The sequence below is a fragment of the Heterocephalus glaber genome, unplaced genomic scaffold (assembly GCF_053883595.1).
Source record: "Heterocephalus glaber isolate CG9 unplaced genomic scaffold, H.glaber_assembly_v1.0 deba00001472, whole genome shotgun sequence".
NCBI lineage: Eukaryota > Metazoa > Chordata > Mammalia > Rodentia > Bathyergidae > Heterocephalus > Heterocephalus glaber.
Genome location: NW_028258315.1, coordinates 32270821 through 32288232, shown reverse-complemented (window position 1 = coordinate 32288232; position 17412 = coordinate 32270821). Strand labels below are relative to the sequence as shown.

General features: G+C 38.0%; 1 protein-coding gene across 5 annotated transcripts in view; it reads right to left on the bottom strand.

The window, feature by feature from the left end:
- Ryr2 (ryanodine receptor 2) overlaps nt 1–17412 on the bottom strand; it is a 676288-nt gene that overhangs the window by 14141 nt on the left and 644735 nt on the right. For all 5 annotated transcript variants that reach the window (XM_087181253.1, XM_087181249.1, XM_087181250.1 and 2 more), the window contains 4 exons: nt 16032–16165; nt 11406–11466; nt 7878–8024; nt 5381–5515 (listed from right to left, as the gene is read on the bottom strand). In XM_087181253.1, coding sequence (XP_087037379.1) covers nt 5381–5515; nt 7878–8024; nt 11406–11466; nt 16032–16165 — 477 coding nt within the window. The remainder of the gene's footprint in view (nt 1–5380; nt 5516–7877; nt 8025–11405; nt 11467–16031; nt 16166–17412) is intronic.

The following is a 17412-nucleotide window of genomic DNA, read 5'->3' as shown; positions in this document are numbered from 1 at the left end:
CTGGTTAGCCTCAGTCAGAACATGTAGATGGTTGTGGTGATAGAAATTAAGGTACACGGTAAACATCCGCTAACATGCAGCTGTCCAGCTTTCCGATCAAATTACCCATTTGCTCCTGAGAATGAGAATCCTTTTGTCCACCTTGCTTTTCACAGTTTGCCTCCATGTGGTAATAAGAGGGGAAGATGGGAAGAAGTAATTATATGAGACAAAATATAGATTTCAGAGAATCTGAATGTCAAGGAAGGAAAGTTTCTGGTCCTACAAAAACCACTAATAGGCAAGTGCTAACTCTCAAGCCTTTCCTATGTTCAAGCTGTTCCTCCTCATGCATTCCCTGAACTGATTCTGAGCTTGAGCAACACATTGCCTTGAAGAGACAACCAGGGACAGTTTCTGATGGGTTGGTGAAGGTCTTTCTTTTGCCCCTCTCTCTTAGAGAGGAAAAGAGAAAAACTAGAGAGAATTAAAGAGATGGATTACTTGTTGGGACAGTCTGTGAAAATGAGGGAGTGCAAGGAAGGGAGGTAGTATAGAACAACTACCATGCCGTTATAATCTCGGGAGCATACTCCTTGCCTCCATTACCTGAAGAGCCTTTTCCAAAGCACACAGGCCTCGGAGCCTCCCTGTGCCTCTCTTCAGGGGTCTGGCTGAGCCACCAGCTCTGTGGGTTTATGGAACTGCTCCAGGGATTCCTGGCCAATGTATGATATCCCTATGTATGTCCAAGTCAGTTTCCACAGCTACCTAGCTACAAGGATCTTTTTACCCTGGAATGTAGATCATTTTTCACTTTATCCTCCCATATTCTTGGAGAGGAGGTTCAAATTCTATCAGGACACTGCTGGTTTAATTAGATTTTCAGACTCAAAACACCATAATGCGGGTGCGGGGGCGGGGGGGGGGTCATGTAAATCCTTGTGTAAATATGCAGCGACAGCGCCACCTGCTGTAAACCGTGGGAGCTGAAGATGAAGTCCTGAAAATGTTTCTGGGACACAGGCTGAACAGTGGAGGCTGGGGACACAGGGGAAAAGAGGAATCTAGAATTCATATACAATGCAGACTTCACCCTATGCCGATAAAGGGACTGTCACAGAGGATTCCCTCTGGAGTACTAAAGTACAGTTGTTAAATCAGGCTATTCCTGTTGCAGGCTTCTCTATTGCTGGCTGCCTTGTACATTGTACAGTCTGCTTCTGCTTTGAAAGGGCATGACAAGGAAGTGATCAAGTGTATTTCAGGTTGCATTGGCTTTTTTATAGAAGCTGATATACGTGTATAAGTGAGAAACCAGTAAACAGAGGGTGCTTGGGCCCTAAGCTTGTTAAGGTTAACCTAGGTAATGTGGCCTCCTTGGGACAGTTACCTGGCTCTGAGCTTGTACAGATCTGCAGACACCTGGCTGGCTCCACCTACTGGCAGTAGCAGCATGTTCTCATGAGCGGGCTAAGAGCCGGACACACTGGCATTTTGGAGCTGAGTTTTCCCTTTCAGAGAGGAAACGCCTGGCCTCCATTCTCACGATATCCCTAACCTCACCCCAATCCAAGGCAAGATGGGAAGCTTATGGCTATGTGTAGAGAGATAAAAATCCACAACAGAGCTGGGCAAGGAGTCTCACTCATATATACTCTCAGAAATCCCTCAAATATGAGAAAGTCTAGGTAAGCCATCAAATCATCAAGAGGCTTCTCTCCAGATCCAGAAGTAAGACAAATTTCTGTCTTTGGGATCCACAATCCATGTAACTGCGCAACATCAACCAAGTGAAGGCCTTCCCAACTAAAGTTAACCAAAGTCATGAAAACACATACTGAGCATAAGAGTCATGATGCAGTGGTGTAAGGATGCTCTGATTACAACTTCGATAGCATCAAATATGACCACAGGGTGTGGCAGAAGACTCCCCCTAGCATGTGAAGTAGAACCATGGTCACAGATGGCTCCTACTATCTAACAGATCACCAAAGGTTGCCACCTGAAATCACCTCTACTTTCCACCCACAAACTGGGTGTTCCATAATGTTTCCAAAACACCTAGACTTTCTGAGGCATTCTTTTCCAGGTAAAGGAATGAGGTTTATCAGGATTTCTAGAAAGATCTTTAACATGCAAGTTCTTTGAGGGCAGGGACTGTGCTTACTGAATTCTTCCCTCCGATGGGTCCTGGCTACTAAATGTCACTAAATTGTTAGCCCAAGACTGAATTGGATGATATCCATGATGGAGCACTGCACAGAATTCTGGTTAAAGTTTGGCCTCTTCCTTATAATGTGTGGTCTATAACAAGTTATTTGAATGATTAGCAGCTCAGTTTCTTTATCTGTAAAGTGAGGGTAAATGGCAGCTACCTACGGCTCGAAGTTGTTAGGAGAGTAAATGAGTTAATATTTGTGAAGCACTAAGGAAAACACCTGGAATAATACTATTTCTTGCAAATGCTATACAAGTTCTTGATTAATAAATGAGTGATCTAAATTATGAACCTGTAACTGAGATGTTATTTCCTCTGTAAGTCTGTGGATGAAAGAGCACGACCATAACATTTCTTTTAGCTCTCACACTGTGTTCTCCAAATAGGTAACCAGCATATAGAAATCATAAAGTCACACACAAAACAGCTTCAAGACAGTAATGATATGAAATACAGTGACATCTCAGTTGTCGAATGGCTGCAGCTCAAACTTTACAACACTTGAACAGCAAAATTCGAAAAAAAAATCTGTTTGGTGTTCCTAACTTTGCTTGCTAGTTAAACTGAAAATCTGACTTGAAAAAACCTGCACAGGCTGTATCTAGGCATGGACAGAGAGCAGCAGCGATGCTTCAATCTAAGTGAAGCTCTGGCCCAGACAACATACAGCGCTTGTGTTAGCGCCTTGCAACATCTGTCATTGTGCTTTCTTTTTTTGTTCTTTATTTGCCTAAAATATCATAACCACAGCTCCAAGGAAAGTTAGTGGTGTGAGCAATAAAGCTAAGGGAAAACTGAGAACCATAATAGAGTTAAAGAAAGATATTACTGTGAAATGTGTTAAAGTCTTGGCAAAATGAACTTATAAGTATAATTTTGTGGCCTCAGAACCAATTATTTGGTTTTCCATTATTTCTTATGGGGAAAATATGTTCAGTTCTCAAACTTTTTGGTGTCGGAACACGAGTTTGGATCAAATTGAGTTTGACAATGGAGGTATCACTGTATGTGCAAATTACGAATGTCCTGTTAATTGCCCACATTAGGTTACTGCATGTTCTGCCCCCTCATGCCGGATAGGAAATAATCCATATATATGGTTACATTAAAAATTTTGGGGGGCGAGTACTGGGAATTGAATCCAGGGCCTTCACACTAATTTACATATCCACTGCCCACCCTTTTTTGAGACAGGACCTTTTCTAAGTCACCCAGGCTGAGCTTGAACTTGTGATCCTCCTGCCTCAGCCTGGAGGTACACTAATTTTGAGAAGAACTGAATTAAGCTCTCTTTTACAGCATGATGAAGAAAAAAAGGTTTAGGCTTCTAAAAATAAAAGAACATGGCATGTGATGAAAAAGAAAATATAGTTCAGACAGGAGAGAAGTATAAAAATGAAAAGCATACGTCATTTTTTCTCCTCTGATTTGAGTTCTTATTCCGATCTGATAATATTATTTACAATCTTGCCCCTGAAACACACACACACACTTAAAGGCAATTAAAATCAGCATATCATTTTAAAATAGCTGCATATTTTAACAGATTTTAATCAGGACTCTACTGATGAGAACTTAGATTATTTCCAATTTGTGAGAATAGCTAACGTCCTTGAAGATGGGCATATTTGTAAGTACACCTTTTGGTAACTAGCAGTAGAATTAACAGGTCAAAGAGTAAGAATATTTAAACATTTGATAGATATTGCAAAATTTCTCTAAAATTGTTGTATTAATTCAAATTCTTAGTAAGCATCAAGAAAGTGCTGGTTTTCCCATCAATTTAACAACTATAGGTATTAGCAGGCTTTAATACTTTTTTTAACAATGAAAATGTTTTTTCATTGCTTTGCATTTCTCACATTATGGTAGAGGCTGAGCATCTTTTCATATGTATTAGCCCACTGAATTCGTTTTATTATAAAGTTTCTGGCCATATAGATCATGTATCCATTTTTCTCAAAATTTTCTCATTTCAATGATATAATAATGAAAAAAATGAAGGAAACTGGTCCTTTGTTTTTTATGATATTGAATGTAATGTATATTTGGCAATTTATCATTTTCCTTTAATACTTCATTTGTAGTTGCTCTTTTTAAAGATAATTTTTACATTTTCATAGATCCTAGGTTTTATATCATACTCTAAAAGACATTTCCTCATTTACAAATTATTATTCTTATATTCAGGAGTCTAATATGTCCTAATAGTTACTACTTGAAAGAGCAAGGCTGGTATCCATCTGTGTCCTTTTCCCCCGGCAGCTTGTCCACAATATCAATACCATTTATTAAATTATTTTTCATGTCACAGTTGCAAAAATGTTACTTGTTTATCACATTTTAATTTCCATCTGTTTTACTCTATATTTCTCTTCTGCTGATGTATTAATCTCCAGGACAAAAAAAAGTAGTCTTTATAATATTGGTAGTTCTCTCCTATCACTCTTTCAGGATGCCTATTTTTTTCTAGAGTAATTTTGATATTATTACAGCAGCCCCCTTGACTTCTACCCACAACCCCAATTACGTAGGTATTTCTCTGAAGAGCTCATTGTAGGATCCAGCTCTTTATAGCTAACTACACATTTTGTCTAATTTTCCCACCCCTACCTAGTCTCTCATATGTGATAATTTCTGATGTGGTGTTATCAGACAGGCAGGTTGTAAAACAATGATAAAAGCAATCTGAGATTTTGAAGATCTGTTGATTTTTGAAAAACAAGACCAGAAAAAATTTAAGCCAAGATATTCAGTATAAAACCACAAAGTAGAGGTTCTATTAAGAGCTTCATTTTTGGATTTTAATAACTTTGGGTAAAGTTACTAAGGCAAGCAATAAGTTAATGATTCAAAACGCTTTTTGACAAATAATTTTATCTGCTACCTTGGGATATATAAGCAACAAGTTAAAGGAATAACATTGTTCATTCTACTTTTAACTATGTTTCTCAGCCTTTTTACTAATTACCAGGCTGGGCAGCAGATGTGGAAAATTAACAGAAATGGTCTTTTCTACAATCTGCAAAAAATGAAAATTGGAGATTCTTCAAAGAGCCACTCAGATTTTTATTGTGCCCAGTATTTTCTATTCTGCACTGCTGAAGAATACCCAATTACTTAGATTGAAGAAATGGGATAATTTTTTCACTCATCTGAGGTCAAAGGTTATAAACTCACCGTTAGCATATCGTCACATTTCATATCTGGTGTATCACCATCTTCACTTTTATTGTAGAATTTTCGGAAAAAATTGAATGCCACAACAGTGTACAGGTATACAACAACAGCTAATAGGCCAACAGTTAGTACGAGCTGGAAAGTAACATTGAACAAGTATTAGAAATACATGGGACAGAAGATTGGCATATTTGACACCTGATTTCAAGGGGAGCACATTGGTGAGAGTGTGGCTGAATTTACTGACTAGCAATGGATGAGATCCATAACTTCATTATTTCTCACGTTTCTTAGCTCCTTCCAGAAGAGAAATTTATTGACAGATTCTCTTTTTTTATCAAGTTGTCAGGCTATTTTATACAAAACTTGATTACTTGACTAATAAGTGTGTTGCATAACTGGCATGTAAATAAATGATGATTTACTTTCACATCCAAATAAAATTGATAATACCAGTAAGCAGATTAAAATGTTCATTTTTCTTATCTGTACATGTTTGATGATATATATTACATCTTGTCTTTTTTATGAAGGTTTTTTTTTGCTGTAAATAATTTTCTGTAAATAATTTACACACCTAATAAATCCATTTTATTTTTGTTACAATAGTAACAGGGATTGTAAACTATTGCCAGTCACATTTTAGAACTAAAAAGAAATTCTAAAATCCAGGAACACAACAGGAATAATATAAATAGTTCTAAATATGAAACTGAGAAGTCTTTCTTTGCAAACATATAACAATCAAAGTGAAAAATACCATAAACGACCAACACTATTTTAAAGGCACATTTTCTCAATGTATAATTAAATGCCACAGTTTGGTCTCATTTCAATTCTGCATCATCTTTCTTTAATTCCAGAGAGAGAGGAAAGAAAGAGTGAGTTAGTAGAATATGTATATGTTAAAGTATGCTATGGTAGGACACAGTATGTTAAAACAATGTGACTTTTACCAAGTTGATGGAAATATATTTCTGGTTATATTACTATACAGACTATAGTGTATTATGTTTATGTGTACTTTCTCTGATGACAACATACCCACACATTCTTGACCATGTATGTGTGTATGTATGTATGTATATTTCATAAAATCAGTTCACAGTTATGTTGAGATGCATGTTATCATAGAAGAGGCTTAAGGGCTTAATTCTTTTCTATCCCCAAAGTATAATAGCACTGTAGATTTTATATATATATATATATATATATATATATATATATATTCCTTTTTAAGACTATTCAGCTCTATATATTTCTGCAAATGAAAATTTGCTACCTCAAAAGGATAAGGGATAATCCCCACAAAAGTTCACAAATTGATTGGAAATAGTGCCAGATGTTTTGTGTAGAAATACACAAGTGACTCAGAATCTCCAGTTCTAGATCAAACATACTTTACTGACTGGACGGGCCTAGGAAACTTGTCACTGTGTCCACAACCTGCATGTCATAGTCATAACAGAACTGAGAGTGACTATGAAAGAATCTCCTGCTGAAACTGTACACTAAGGGTCATAAAAATAGGAGTGCAATGGCTCAAGTTTTTGGAGGGGCACAGATTTTAAAATGTGCTGGGCTAGAAGACCCTGGAAGAGAAAACCTCTGTTAATCCAAATAATTAACACAGAACGTGTTACCACCCAGTGGACACTTGAAAAATAGCAAATGAACTAGTACACATATACTTCTGCAATGGGTTTCACAATGACAGGCAGTTTTAACATAAAACAACTGAGTTCCATCAGAATATAAGCTGATCCTCTGCATTTAGAGCTGTTTTCTTCCAAGTCAGGATGACTTTATCAGGCATGAAATCTTTTTTTGTACAATTTAAAGGTGGAGAAAAAGAGTGCATGAATATCCAATTTAACACATCGTGTTAAGTTAAATTTTAGCGTCTTGGGCTTTATTACTAATATAACTAATGCCTAAGGATGCTGCAACATAGTTTGGTTCCTATATTGTCAAATAGAACAAACACTGTATTATGAACAAAATAGCAATTCATTTCTTCAGTGCTTCATACGTGCAGTTCTAAAGTCTTTTTCATTTGCTTCCATTTAATTTTGACTAAAATGTGATGAGGAATCTTAGTATTTTATTTTGCATAATAAGTGCATTCAAATTTGGAAATGTTAATTAATTTGTACAAAATTATATAGCTACTAGGTCAAACCAAGACTTGAAAGCAGGTCTAAGAGGCTCTAAAACTACTAATCCTATGGGTTTAGAAGGTCAAAGGTGCCGACCTACCCTGGAAAAAGTCTTTAAAACTAGACTGTCATGTAGCGTAGACAGCTCAGTGATAGAGTGCTTGCCAACTTGCACAAGGCCAAGTTTGATCCCTAGCACCACAAAAAACAAACAAGAAACAAAAAAGCAAAAGAAAAAAAAAGCTGTATGTGGTCAGTCAAGGACTGTTTTTATTTTTGTTGTCTTTATTTGTTGCTTTTTTAGTTTCCAAAAGGGAAAGAAAGTGATAAAAACTTACCTGTTTACCATTGTGAGTTACTGAAGACAAGATGGTTCTTAATGTTTTGAATCCCATAGCAATGTCAAGAAGATGAGCAGCAAAAAAAAAGTTGTTATAGTGTCCCAGAACGGACATAGTCATATACCAGGCTAGGTAGAGGAAGGACTGTTAAGACAAAACAGGAGGATAGTCGTGTGAGAAAAAAGAACATATGACTACTGTCAAAAGCTCTTCTGGCTTCAACTTGTAATGACTTGATTTACCGCAGGTTCTTAAATTATAACTTTATAATTCTAACTGGCTATATTAGTTCTTTGTGTATTTTATTTTTACTTAGTTTGTTTGGAAAGGTTTGATGTTATTCTCCTCTTTTAAAAAGAATGACTTTTTTTATTTATCATCACATGAAGAAAAAATTATTGATTTATTACTTGATGACAGGCTTTCTCAACCTCACCACAATTCATACTTTCCACCTGGTAATTCTTTACTGGAGTGGCTGCCCTGGGCATGGCAGGATGGCTAGCATCCACTTGTGTCAACCAAAGATGTCTCCACACATTGCCAAATATCACATGGGGGCAAAAGCGTCCATGGTTGAGCATCCCTTGTCTACAGTCAGTCAAAGAACCAAATAACTTTTCCTTCCTTTTTCACTTATTCACCCCCTAACTTAGTATTTCTTCAGACATACAAGTTATAAGAGATTACATGGGGAGTTTTATTAACCAAATATTTCACTTTACATGAACAAAAATAAGTTTAAAACAAACCAAAATGCTTCTTGATGTCATTAAAAGCTATAATAAACCCAATAACACAATAGGTACTATTTGTAGAAATCTAGATTACAATTAATGTGGACACAGGCTATAAAATTTATATACTGGGGGGAAGTAAATAAAATAGAATAAAAATCCTGTGACTGCTTTCACATTTTGGATTACAAAGTTCTTTCTACATAAAGTATACTGACAGTATGATCAGGAGTGCTTATTATGGGAAGAAGTGGAAACCTTTGTTCTAACTATATTTTAATATTTAACAAAGAAGAAAAGAAAGAGGGTCCTTGGTAGTACAAAATATTTTATGGGCAATGTGGGACCAGAGCTAAAGGTCAGGTGTAAGAAAAGAAAGTGGCATTTAAAAAAAAGATTGAAGCTGGGCATGGTGCCACATGCCTGTAATCCCAGCACTCTGGAGGCTGAGGCAGGAGGATCAAGGGTTTGAGCCCAGCCTGGGAAATTTGGTGACATAGGAAGACCCTATCTCACAACAAAAAATAAAAAGGTCTAAGGAGGTGTCTCAGGGCAAACGCCCTGCATTCAATTCCCAGTACTGCACACATGCATGCATATGCACAAATGCACCCAAAAGACACTGAGTTAAGACTGTGGAGTTTGCCCCAGCATAAGAGTAGGCTTGAGTACTAGTACTAATCTTCTTATTTTGGAAGATCAGGCTGCAAAAACTGTAAGGCCTCAAGCTCAAGTTAAAGGAGACAGCTCTCGGGAGCCACTAGAGTATTGGGAGCAAGAGAGTGGTTTGTGAGAAGGGGCACTTCGGCAAACTGTCTTGAGCACTTACTAACTGCAATCATTGTTCCATATATGTGTACACAGTTCCTCATTTTATTCTGACCATATTCCTGTCAGAGAGGCATCTTTAGGTCCAATTTACAAATGAGGAAAGTGAGCTCACTCAGGGTAGGCTGCTGTCTAAAAAAAATTGCAAGAGGCAGAGCCATTAAATTAGGAGACTGCTGCACTGTCTCCAGGTTGAGGCTAAGAGCCACAAGAAGCAGCAAAACTGTCAAGGACAGAAGGGAGGATTGAAAAGGAGAGAGACAGGTTCAAAATGAGGTAACCAAATGGTCCCAGGCAGGTATTGGGGGGAAAGATGGTATCGAAGCTAATAGTTTAAGCTTGGGTAACAAGAAGAATAAAAAATACTAACAGAAAGATAAAACTGTGGCTAAGGGACTGGATTTGTTGGAGAGAAGGGCCGAGAAGGAAGATGATAGTTTGCCACAGTACACTGAGATGGAAGTAACTAGCAGGCTATTAAGAAAGGCAAAGGTTGAGGGAAAAGGACAAGTTTAGGGTATAGAATGAGATAAGAGATAAGCTGAGCCAAGAGCATATGCATGGATTCTGCCTACTTAAACCTGAATGAGAGATAATGAATAAATCACTTTTAGCCTAAACATGTCCCATTCACTATTGGGCACATACTTATGCTAAATTTTTTTTCTTTGGGGTTATGTGAAATGTAACTGGGAATCTTTTATTATATCTGGTAGGGTAGCCCTAACTTTGTTTGGAGAGAAATCTTACTCCTGAGGACTGAATACATGTGGAGAAGTGACTGGCCAGACAGGTGGATGAGACCCTGATGTCTCAGAAGGATGTTTGGAAGAGGGTGCTTCTGACTTCAGCATCTACCCAGGCCACAATTTGCTAAGGGACCACAGCAAGGTGATTATTATGGACAGGCTTGCCTGGGTAAAAGTGGGCCATGAAAGGACTGTAGCATGGAAGATGGAGACGTCAGATGTAATAGCTACTTGAGCAGAGAATGCCAACTACAGCCCGAGTTGGGGCTGCTCCTTTTTAACCTAGAGGATTTCTATTACAGTGGTTCCTTGGTCCACAAACTTAATTTGTTCTGTGAACTTAATTTGTTCCACGATTTTGGAAAAGATGGCCACGTTTGTATTTGTGCAGGAAAGACGGCCATGGTCATGTTCGTCACCCGATGTGGAGTTCGCAAACAAAAACAAAATTTTGTCAAAACTGTCTGTGAACCAACCTGTTCGCAAACAAAAGTGTTCGTGAACTGAGGTACCACTAATCATAAGAGATTATGGCTCTAAAAGATACTTAGGAGACAGGATTTCAAGTTCCAAGAGGATTCTATATGATACCCAAAGTTCTGGTCCCAAAGGCGTAGGGCAGGGTTGGGGATAGAGGAAGCAAAACTTGGAAGTGTTGCAGGTATTTAGATAGGAGAATGGAACTAACATCCACTATGAAAGTCAGCAGTAAAATTAAAGAATGAAGTCTTGAGACAGCTGGTGGCTTTTAGTTAAGAAGCAATTTTTTTTCACTTTTTCAACTTCAACACATACTTGTGCCTCAGGCTTCCTTTCCAAAGGCTCTCTGAATAAGAAGGATCGTTCACAAAATGGAATACAATAATTTAATGTTCTTAATTTGGAGAGAAACTTAAAGTTAGCACAATTAATGATTTTTATCTATTCAGGAGTTTCTTTTAACATCTACATACCTTTGAAGTATGTCTCTGCCCAGTTAAAAAATCTGACTGGAGATACACATGAATGTGCATCTCAGTTTCCTTTTCTTATACAAATATATTTTCACTTTACCCTTTTGGTTTTTTAAAGAGACAGAATGAGGGATGGGGCTGATTAGTGATATCCATAGGGAAGCGTCTGCATTAAACACACTGCTATTTGGATAACTTCCTCAAAGACTGGTCCTTTCAGCTACAGACTCATCTGTGGTGGTGACAAAAGGGGCTTACGTTGTCAGTGAAAACGACTCCTAGTTTCCACATTTGATATTTCACATCAATGGAGTTCAGTCTGGAATGACAAAAAAATAAATAAATAAAAAGCAGAATGTGTAAATTTCCACATCCATCAAAGACTCATCAGCTTGTGAGAGAGACCGCCCACATGCACTCATGGACAGGGGCAAGACTGGAAGCCTTCCCAGGAGTGCTCCTCTCAGGACATATGCCAGGGTTCTGCGACGCTGTGTTTTAGAGGGACGTTGTAAAACAACAAAAGACACCTCCCCCTTTATCTTCATCTTTCTTTTCCACTGTCTTTTCTTACATTAAGTACTAGCTAAACTCACTTTATAATTGACCCTTATTCGTAGAAACTGTACTAAATTAACTAACATTTGTGATTCGGAAGTTTCCTCACTTGTTTTCATTATGTATTTGTAATTGCATTTCAACAGAATGACTTTTTGGTTCAAACAATTATACACGATTTATTTTACAACTACCCTTATTTTATATACGGAAGACTTTTTCACTTTGTTGTTTGCTTTTGTCTTGGACAACCTCACCTTCTCTGTTCAGGTTTCTAACCAGGGAAGAACATAACCATGGCCCCTGGTTCCCTCCGTGGTTTGGACAGACTTCCTTCATTGCCATTGCTCAACCTCTTTGTGACTGCTGGTGCCACTGTATGTGTGTGTGTGTGTGTGTGTGTGTGTGTGAGTGTGTGTCTCCATCATGATCTGTGAACTCCCTACCAACAAGCACTGTATCACACATTAAATGTCTCTCGATAAATATACATTGAATGAATTAAACTGAATGTGAATATTCATAACCTTTGCAGATTCAAGATTCATACATCATTTTTGTCAGGACATGCCATTGATTTGTGGGTTAGAAATGATAATCATTTTGTCAGCCTTTCAGTATTTTGATTCTAGGTAATTGACATGTTAAGATATGAAAGGATACAATATGGTATAATGGGGCAGTGTTTCAAAAGGACTCCTTTAGACTTAATATTTCAGTCTTTAATTATTTCTTTAATCATTTCCTTTTATTAGGATAACCTTAATTTATAAGTGTCAGGACAAGTAGCTGTTAATCAAAGCTGACATTTTAGGAGCTTTTTCCTGGAAGGGTGAAGTTTCCTTTACCTTAGCTCAGGATTTTTGCATCTTTAAATCACCCCCTAACATGGGGGGCTCTCACTATGCTGGCCAGGTTGGTATGAACTCGTGGGCTCAAGAAATCCTCCAGCCCAACCTCCCCAGTGCTGTAAGTATAGGCACACACCACTACTCCCAGTTGTACATTTTTAAGAAATAAAATTGTCTTTGAGCTATAATTAATTTTATTATTATAGTTGTCTCTTTAAAAATTTTGAGTATTTATAATTTTTCTTAAATGATTTTTCTTAAATAAATAAGAGTTAGAAATGCTATGAGAGTGAATTATTTTCCATGAAAGTAATTTAAAGCAAAATAAAAGTTTATATCAAGGTGTCTGAATCTTGCATAGTAGTTTGCTTTGAAAATAACTTTTATGATTATTTTTCATCTCAATCATCTGTTAGGATGACAGTATGCTTCCACTATCATTACGCCCCATTTCCTTTTGGTAGGACACAATACTCTTTTCTAGTAACCGTGGTAGCCATGCCAGCCAAGCTGAACCTACCCTTGTGGGCTCATGGCTGATCCTGGCCAATCAGGCCTCAGCTTCCTCTGGCCACAGGCCTTGGTTAAAGAGTAAACTATAAGCCAGAAGCTGGGGACTTCTGCTAGATGGCTTTGAGATATGAGCTCCTGGTTTTGCCCCATAAAGATGCCATGAAGCACGAAGCCCTTCTGGCTACTGAAGCAGTCTACCTCCAGGAAAAAAGCTAGCGACTTCGTTAAATGGATATATACCAAGCTTCATGGATTTGTCTATTAAATAAATACATGAATCTCCTTTTGTCTGAATGTTTACTTTAAAACAGCATTTATGATAGGTGTGGTGGTGCATGCCCATAATACCAGCACTTTGGAAGGCTGAGACAGGAGGATCATAAGTTTGAGTCCAGCCTGGACAACTCAGAAACTTCACAAATCCCTGTTTTCCACCCCCACCTCCCCAAATAAAAATGGGGTGGGTGGGGTGGGGATGTAGCTCAGTGTGAAGACCCTGGGTAACCTGACCTTTCCAAATGCTTTAGAGACAGTCCATAGGAATCTTGTTTCTAGCAATGTATATCATTTACTAGATTTTTATTCTAACCTTATTGTCCATATTTGAACATTAATAAATGCCATATTAGAATTCCCTGATACTTTGCTAGGTGTCAAACTTGAAAATATTTACTATGTAAAACTATGGGAATTTTACCATTTCTTTTCCTTCAGATTGAAACCGGGGCTGACCACTGCCACGGAGCCACACACCCAGTCCTTTTTTATTTATTTATTTTTTGGCACCAGGGATCGAACTCAGGACCTTATGCTTGCAAGGCAAGCGCGGCACCACTGAGCTCAATCCCCAGCTCCCCCAGCCCTTTTTAAATTTTGAGACAGCTAAATTGTCCAGGCTAGCCTTAACTGTCTAGGCTTGCTTCAGCCTCCTGAGTAGCTGGGAATACAGGCATGTGCCACCACGCCCAATGAATTTCACCAAGTTTTAAAAGTATCATAGTAAAGATGGACTAAATTTTCTCTATTTTTTTCAATCTTATTTTCTGGAGTCACAAAAGTGACCACGGAAAATGCATAATTCAGTAAAACTATTTAATTCTCTGTCACTTATCAAGGATCTGGGGATATTCCGTATCACGCACATCACAATTTTCGTTGTGGGTGTCAGTCTAACATACAGGCCTTGCTTCCCAAGTGCTATCAATTCATGCTTCATCTTACATACAGTGACACAGTTGTCTTCCTCAAGTATTCAAGTAATATTCAGGATCTAAATTCATAGTTTCTGATGTATATTTGCATATCTATCTACTTTTCAACTGAGTTCACAATATTTATATAGATGAATAAAGCATACAACCAGTGATACAGGGCAGCCAAAATATCTGTTATGGCCAGTTAAAATACTTCCCTAAGACAAGGCAACATTTTTCAATAGAGCCATAAATACCTGTTTCAAAGCAATCATCACATTTCTGGGACCATAAATACACAGACAAGAAAGGCAAAAGGCTGAGGATACAGCTCAATGATAGTGCGCTTACCTAGCATGAATGATACCCTGGGATCAATTCCCAGTACAGAAAAAAAACAGAAGAAAAAGGGCTGAGGTTTTGGGAGGGCTAGCTTTTGTTACTACTGTTATTGTTGCTTTTTTTTTTTTTTTTTTTTTTGCAGTACTGGGGATTAAACCCAGAAAGTATAAAGTGCTGAGCTACATCCTCAGTCCTTTGGAGTTTGAGACACAGTTTCACAAAGTTGCCCAGGCTGGCCTTGAACCTGCAATCCTCCTGCCTCAGCCTCTTGAGTACCTGGGATTACAGGTGTGTGCTACTATACCCATCAGTTTGACATGATTTTATGGGAAAGCAAATTCCCTTTTGCCTCTTCCAAAATCATTAAGTGGCCTCAGTAAGAAACTGCATTTTGAAATTATGTATATTTTGCTTTTATTCCAGAAATTTAGTTGATCAAATGTGCTAAATAGATACAGATGTATACATATGCTAAATATGTATCTGCATATGCCTAATAGGTGTATATGTATACTCATACCACATATATTGATGTGTGTAAGAGAGAGACAGAGACAAAGAGAGACAGTCAGAGAAGGGGGGGTGGGGGGAGGGAGAAGGAGCTAGAGACACAGATCACAGCTTCAATCTTAGAAGAATCCAATCCAATTGGTTTACATGCTTCTAGTTATAACACCATTCCATGCAAGTACTATGTAAAGAGTATTTCATTTTGAAGTAAACTTTGCAAGTAAGAGTTTGGATAGTATAGTATTTGTGGCACAGTAAGCCTTGTCTACTTTTTAAAAGAATACAGTAATTATAACAAAAGTATATGGACTTTGAATATTTTAATAAAAGTTATGCATGATTTCTGTTTCTATAACATAAAAATCAACATCATTTCAAACAAGAAGGAACAGAAAACAAATTTATATGTTGTACTTTTGCATGTTTTATGTGATTATATAGGGCATTTAAGGGTAGAAAAGGCAATTTTAATTGAGAATAAGAATATTATTTTTCCCCTGTGTTCTGTACAAATAACAAAAAGACCTTTTCAAAAATTAATAGAAAAAATCCAATCATTTCATCAACCCAAATAGCCAGAAATGTGGAAATTGACTTTCTTTTTTAGTACTGCAGATTGAATCCAGAGTCTTTGCTCTGAGTTAAATCAGACTTTTTACTTACTTACTTATTTAATTTTGAGACACGGTATTGATAAGTTGCCTAGGCTGGGCTCCAATTTGTGATCTTCCTGTTTCAGCCTCCCAGAATGCTGGGATTACAGGTGTGTGTCACCACACACTCTGTTTTCCTGATCTGTCTCTTCCTCTGACAATGAAGTACAGGAAATGGATGCACCTACAAGTTCATAAATGCACTGATTTTTTTCCTCCTCCCTCATCCTGTGGTCTTTGGGAGGGAGCAGAAGCAGCACTTACACAGCCGACAGGGAGCTGTCTTTCTTGGGTTTCTTCTTCTCTCTGGCGTCGCTGAAGTCCAGGGCAGCTTTGTCCATGCCCAGCAACTCACTGATTCTGTCTCGACCATAGAACTCCCCATATTTATCCATCACCTGGAGCACGGAAAGAGCAGCTTATTGGTATCAACCATTAAGTCACATCATATATGTGTGTGTACAAGCCTAATTATCTGAATACTTCATCTTTGCTATATTTTAAAGATCACTTAAAATCTAGTTTAGGCCATCTTACAGGATCATACTGCTAAAGGGCTAATCGAATTACAGCATTTTAAATAATACCCATCTGAAGAATAAGATTTATCCTTCCCAGGTGGGAGGCACACACAAGGAAGATGAAAGACTGCAGTAAAAGGGTAAGAAGTGGAAGGAAATGGAACCCAAATGACCATCACTAAATTTGTATTCTGTGCCAGGGATTTTGCTTTATTTCATGAGACTGTCACATGTGAGTTCTAGCCTTTATTTCACATGACTGTCAAAATATGCAAATTGGATATTATTAGCATCAACTTTTGTGGATAAAGAAACTCTCCTACAACTTAACATAACATGCCTAAAAAGAAGCTACACTTAGAAAGAGATGAGGACAGCAGCATCCAGGCAAAGCCAAACTCCCAGCCAATGGTGTCCTACATAGTCCTTGCATGCCACCAAGCTGGACATCATAGGAATGGCATCCCCTTCCTGGTCTCGATTTCAGCCACTCAACTCTATAACCAAAGTCTCTATCCACTTCACTCCCTTTGGTTCTCTGACTTCAGCAATCCTTCAAGAACTCCCAGACCTGCAAGTTTGTCACCATCCACCTCTGTCTTCCTGTTACTTCTAGTTGTCAACCACCCTTTGAGCAGCACAGGATTAGTGGAAGCAAAGGAAAATGACCACTTCGTCCACTGGGCATACCTGGACATTTGCTCTACATGGTACACAGAGGAGCTAGAATTCACTCTGAAATAGTGTGCTGCCTGAGTCCTTCTGGCAATTAGGAAAGTTCAAAGTATAAGTAAATAGCTGCAAAACATCAGCTGCAGTGTACAAGCACTGTGATACATGTATTTCAACCCCCCAAAAAACGGGATGTCACAGAAGTGACCCCTGACCCTTGAGTTAGAAGGTCAACATCCAAGCCATAGTAGGTACCACAGTCATTGCCAAATCAAGTGTCCTCACTACCACACTCCAATGTAGCCAGAAACAGAAGGATAAGACCTTGTTTTAAAAAATCTCCAAAGCTATAAAAAAAGTAAAAATAGCCTTTAGTCAACTTAGACAACCTAGACAATTTCAAAGAAAATCCTTACTAAGCCTTGTTACTGTTATGCACTGAGCACTGTTGA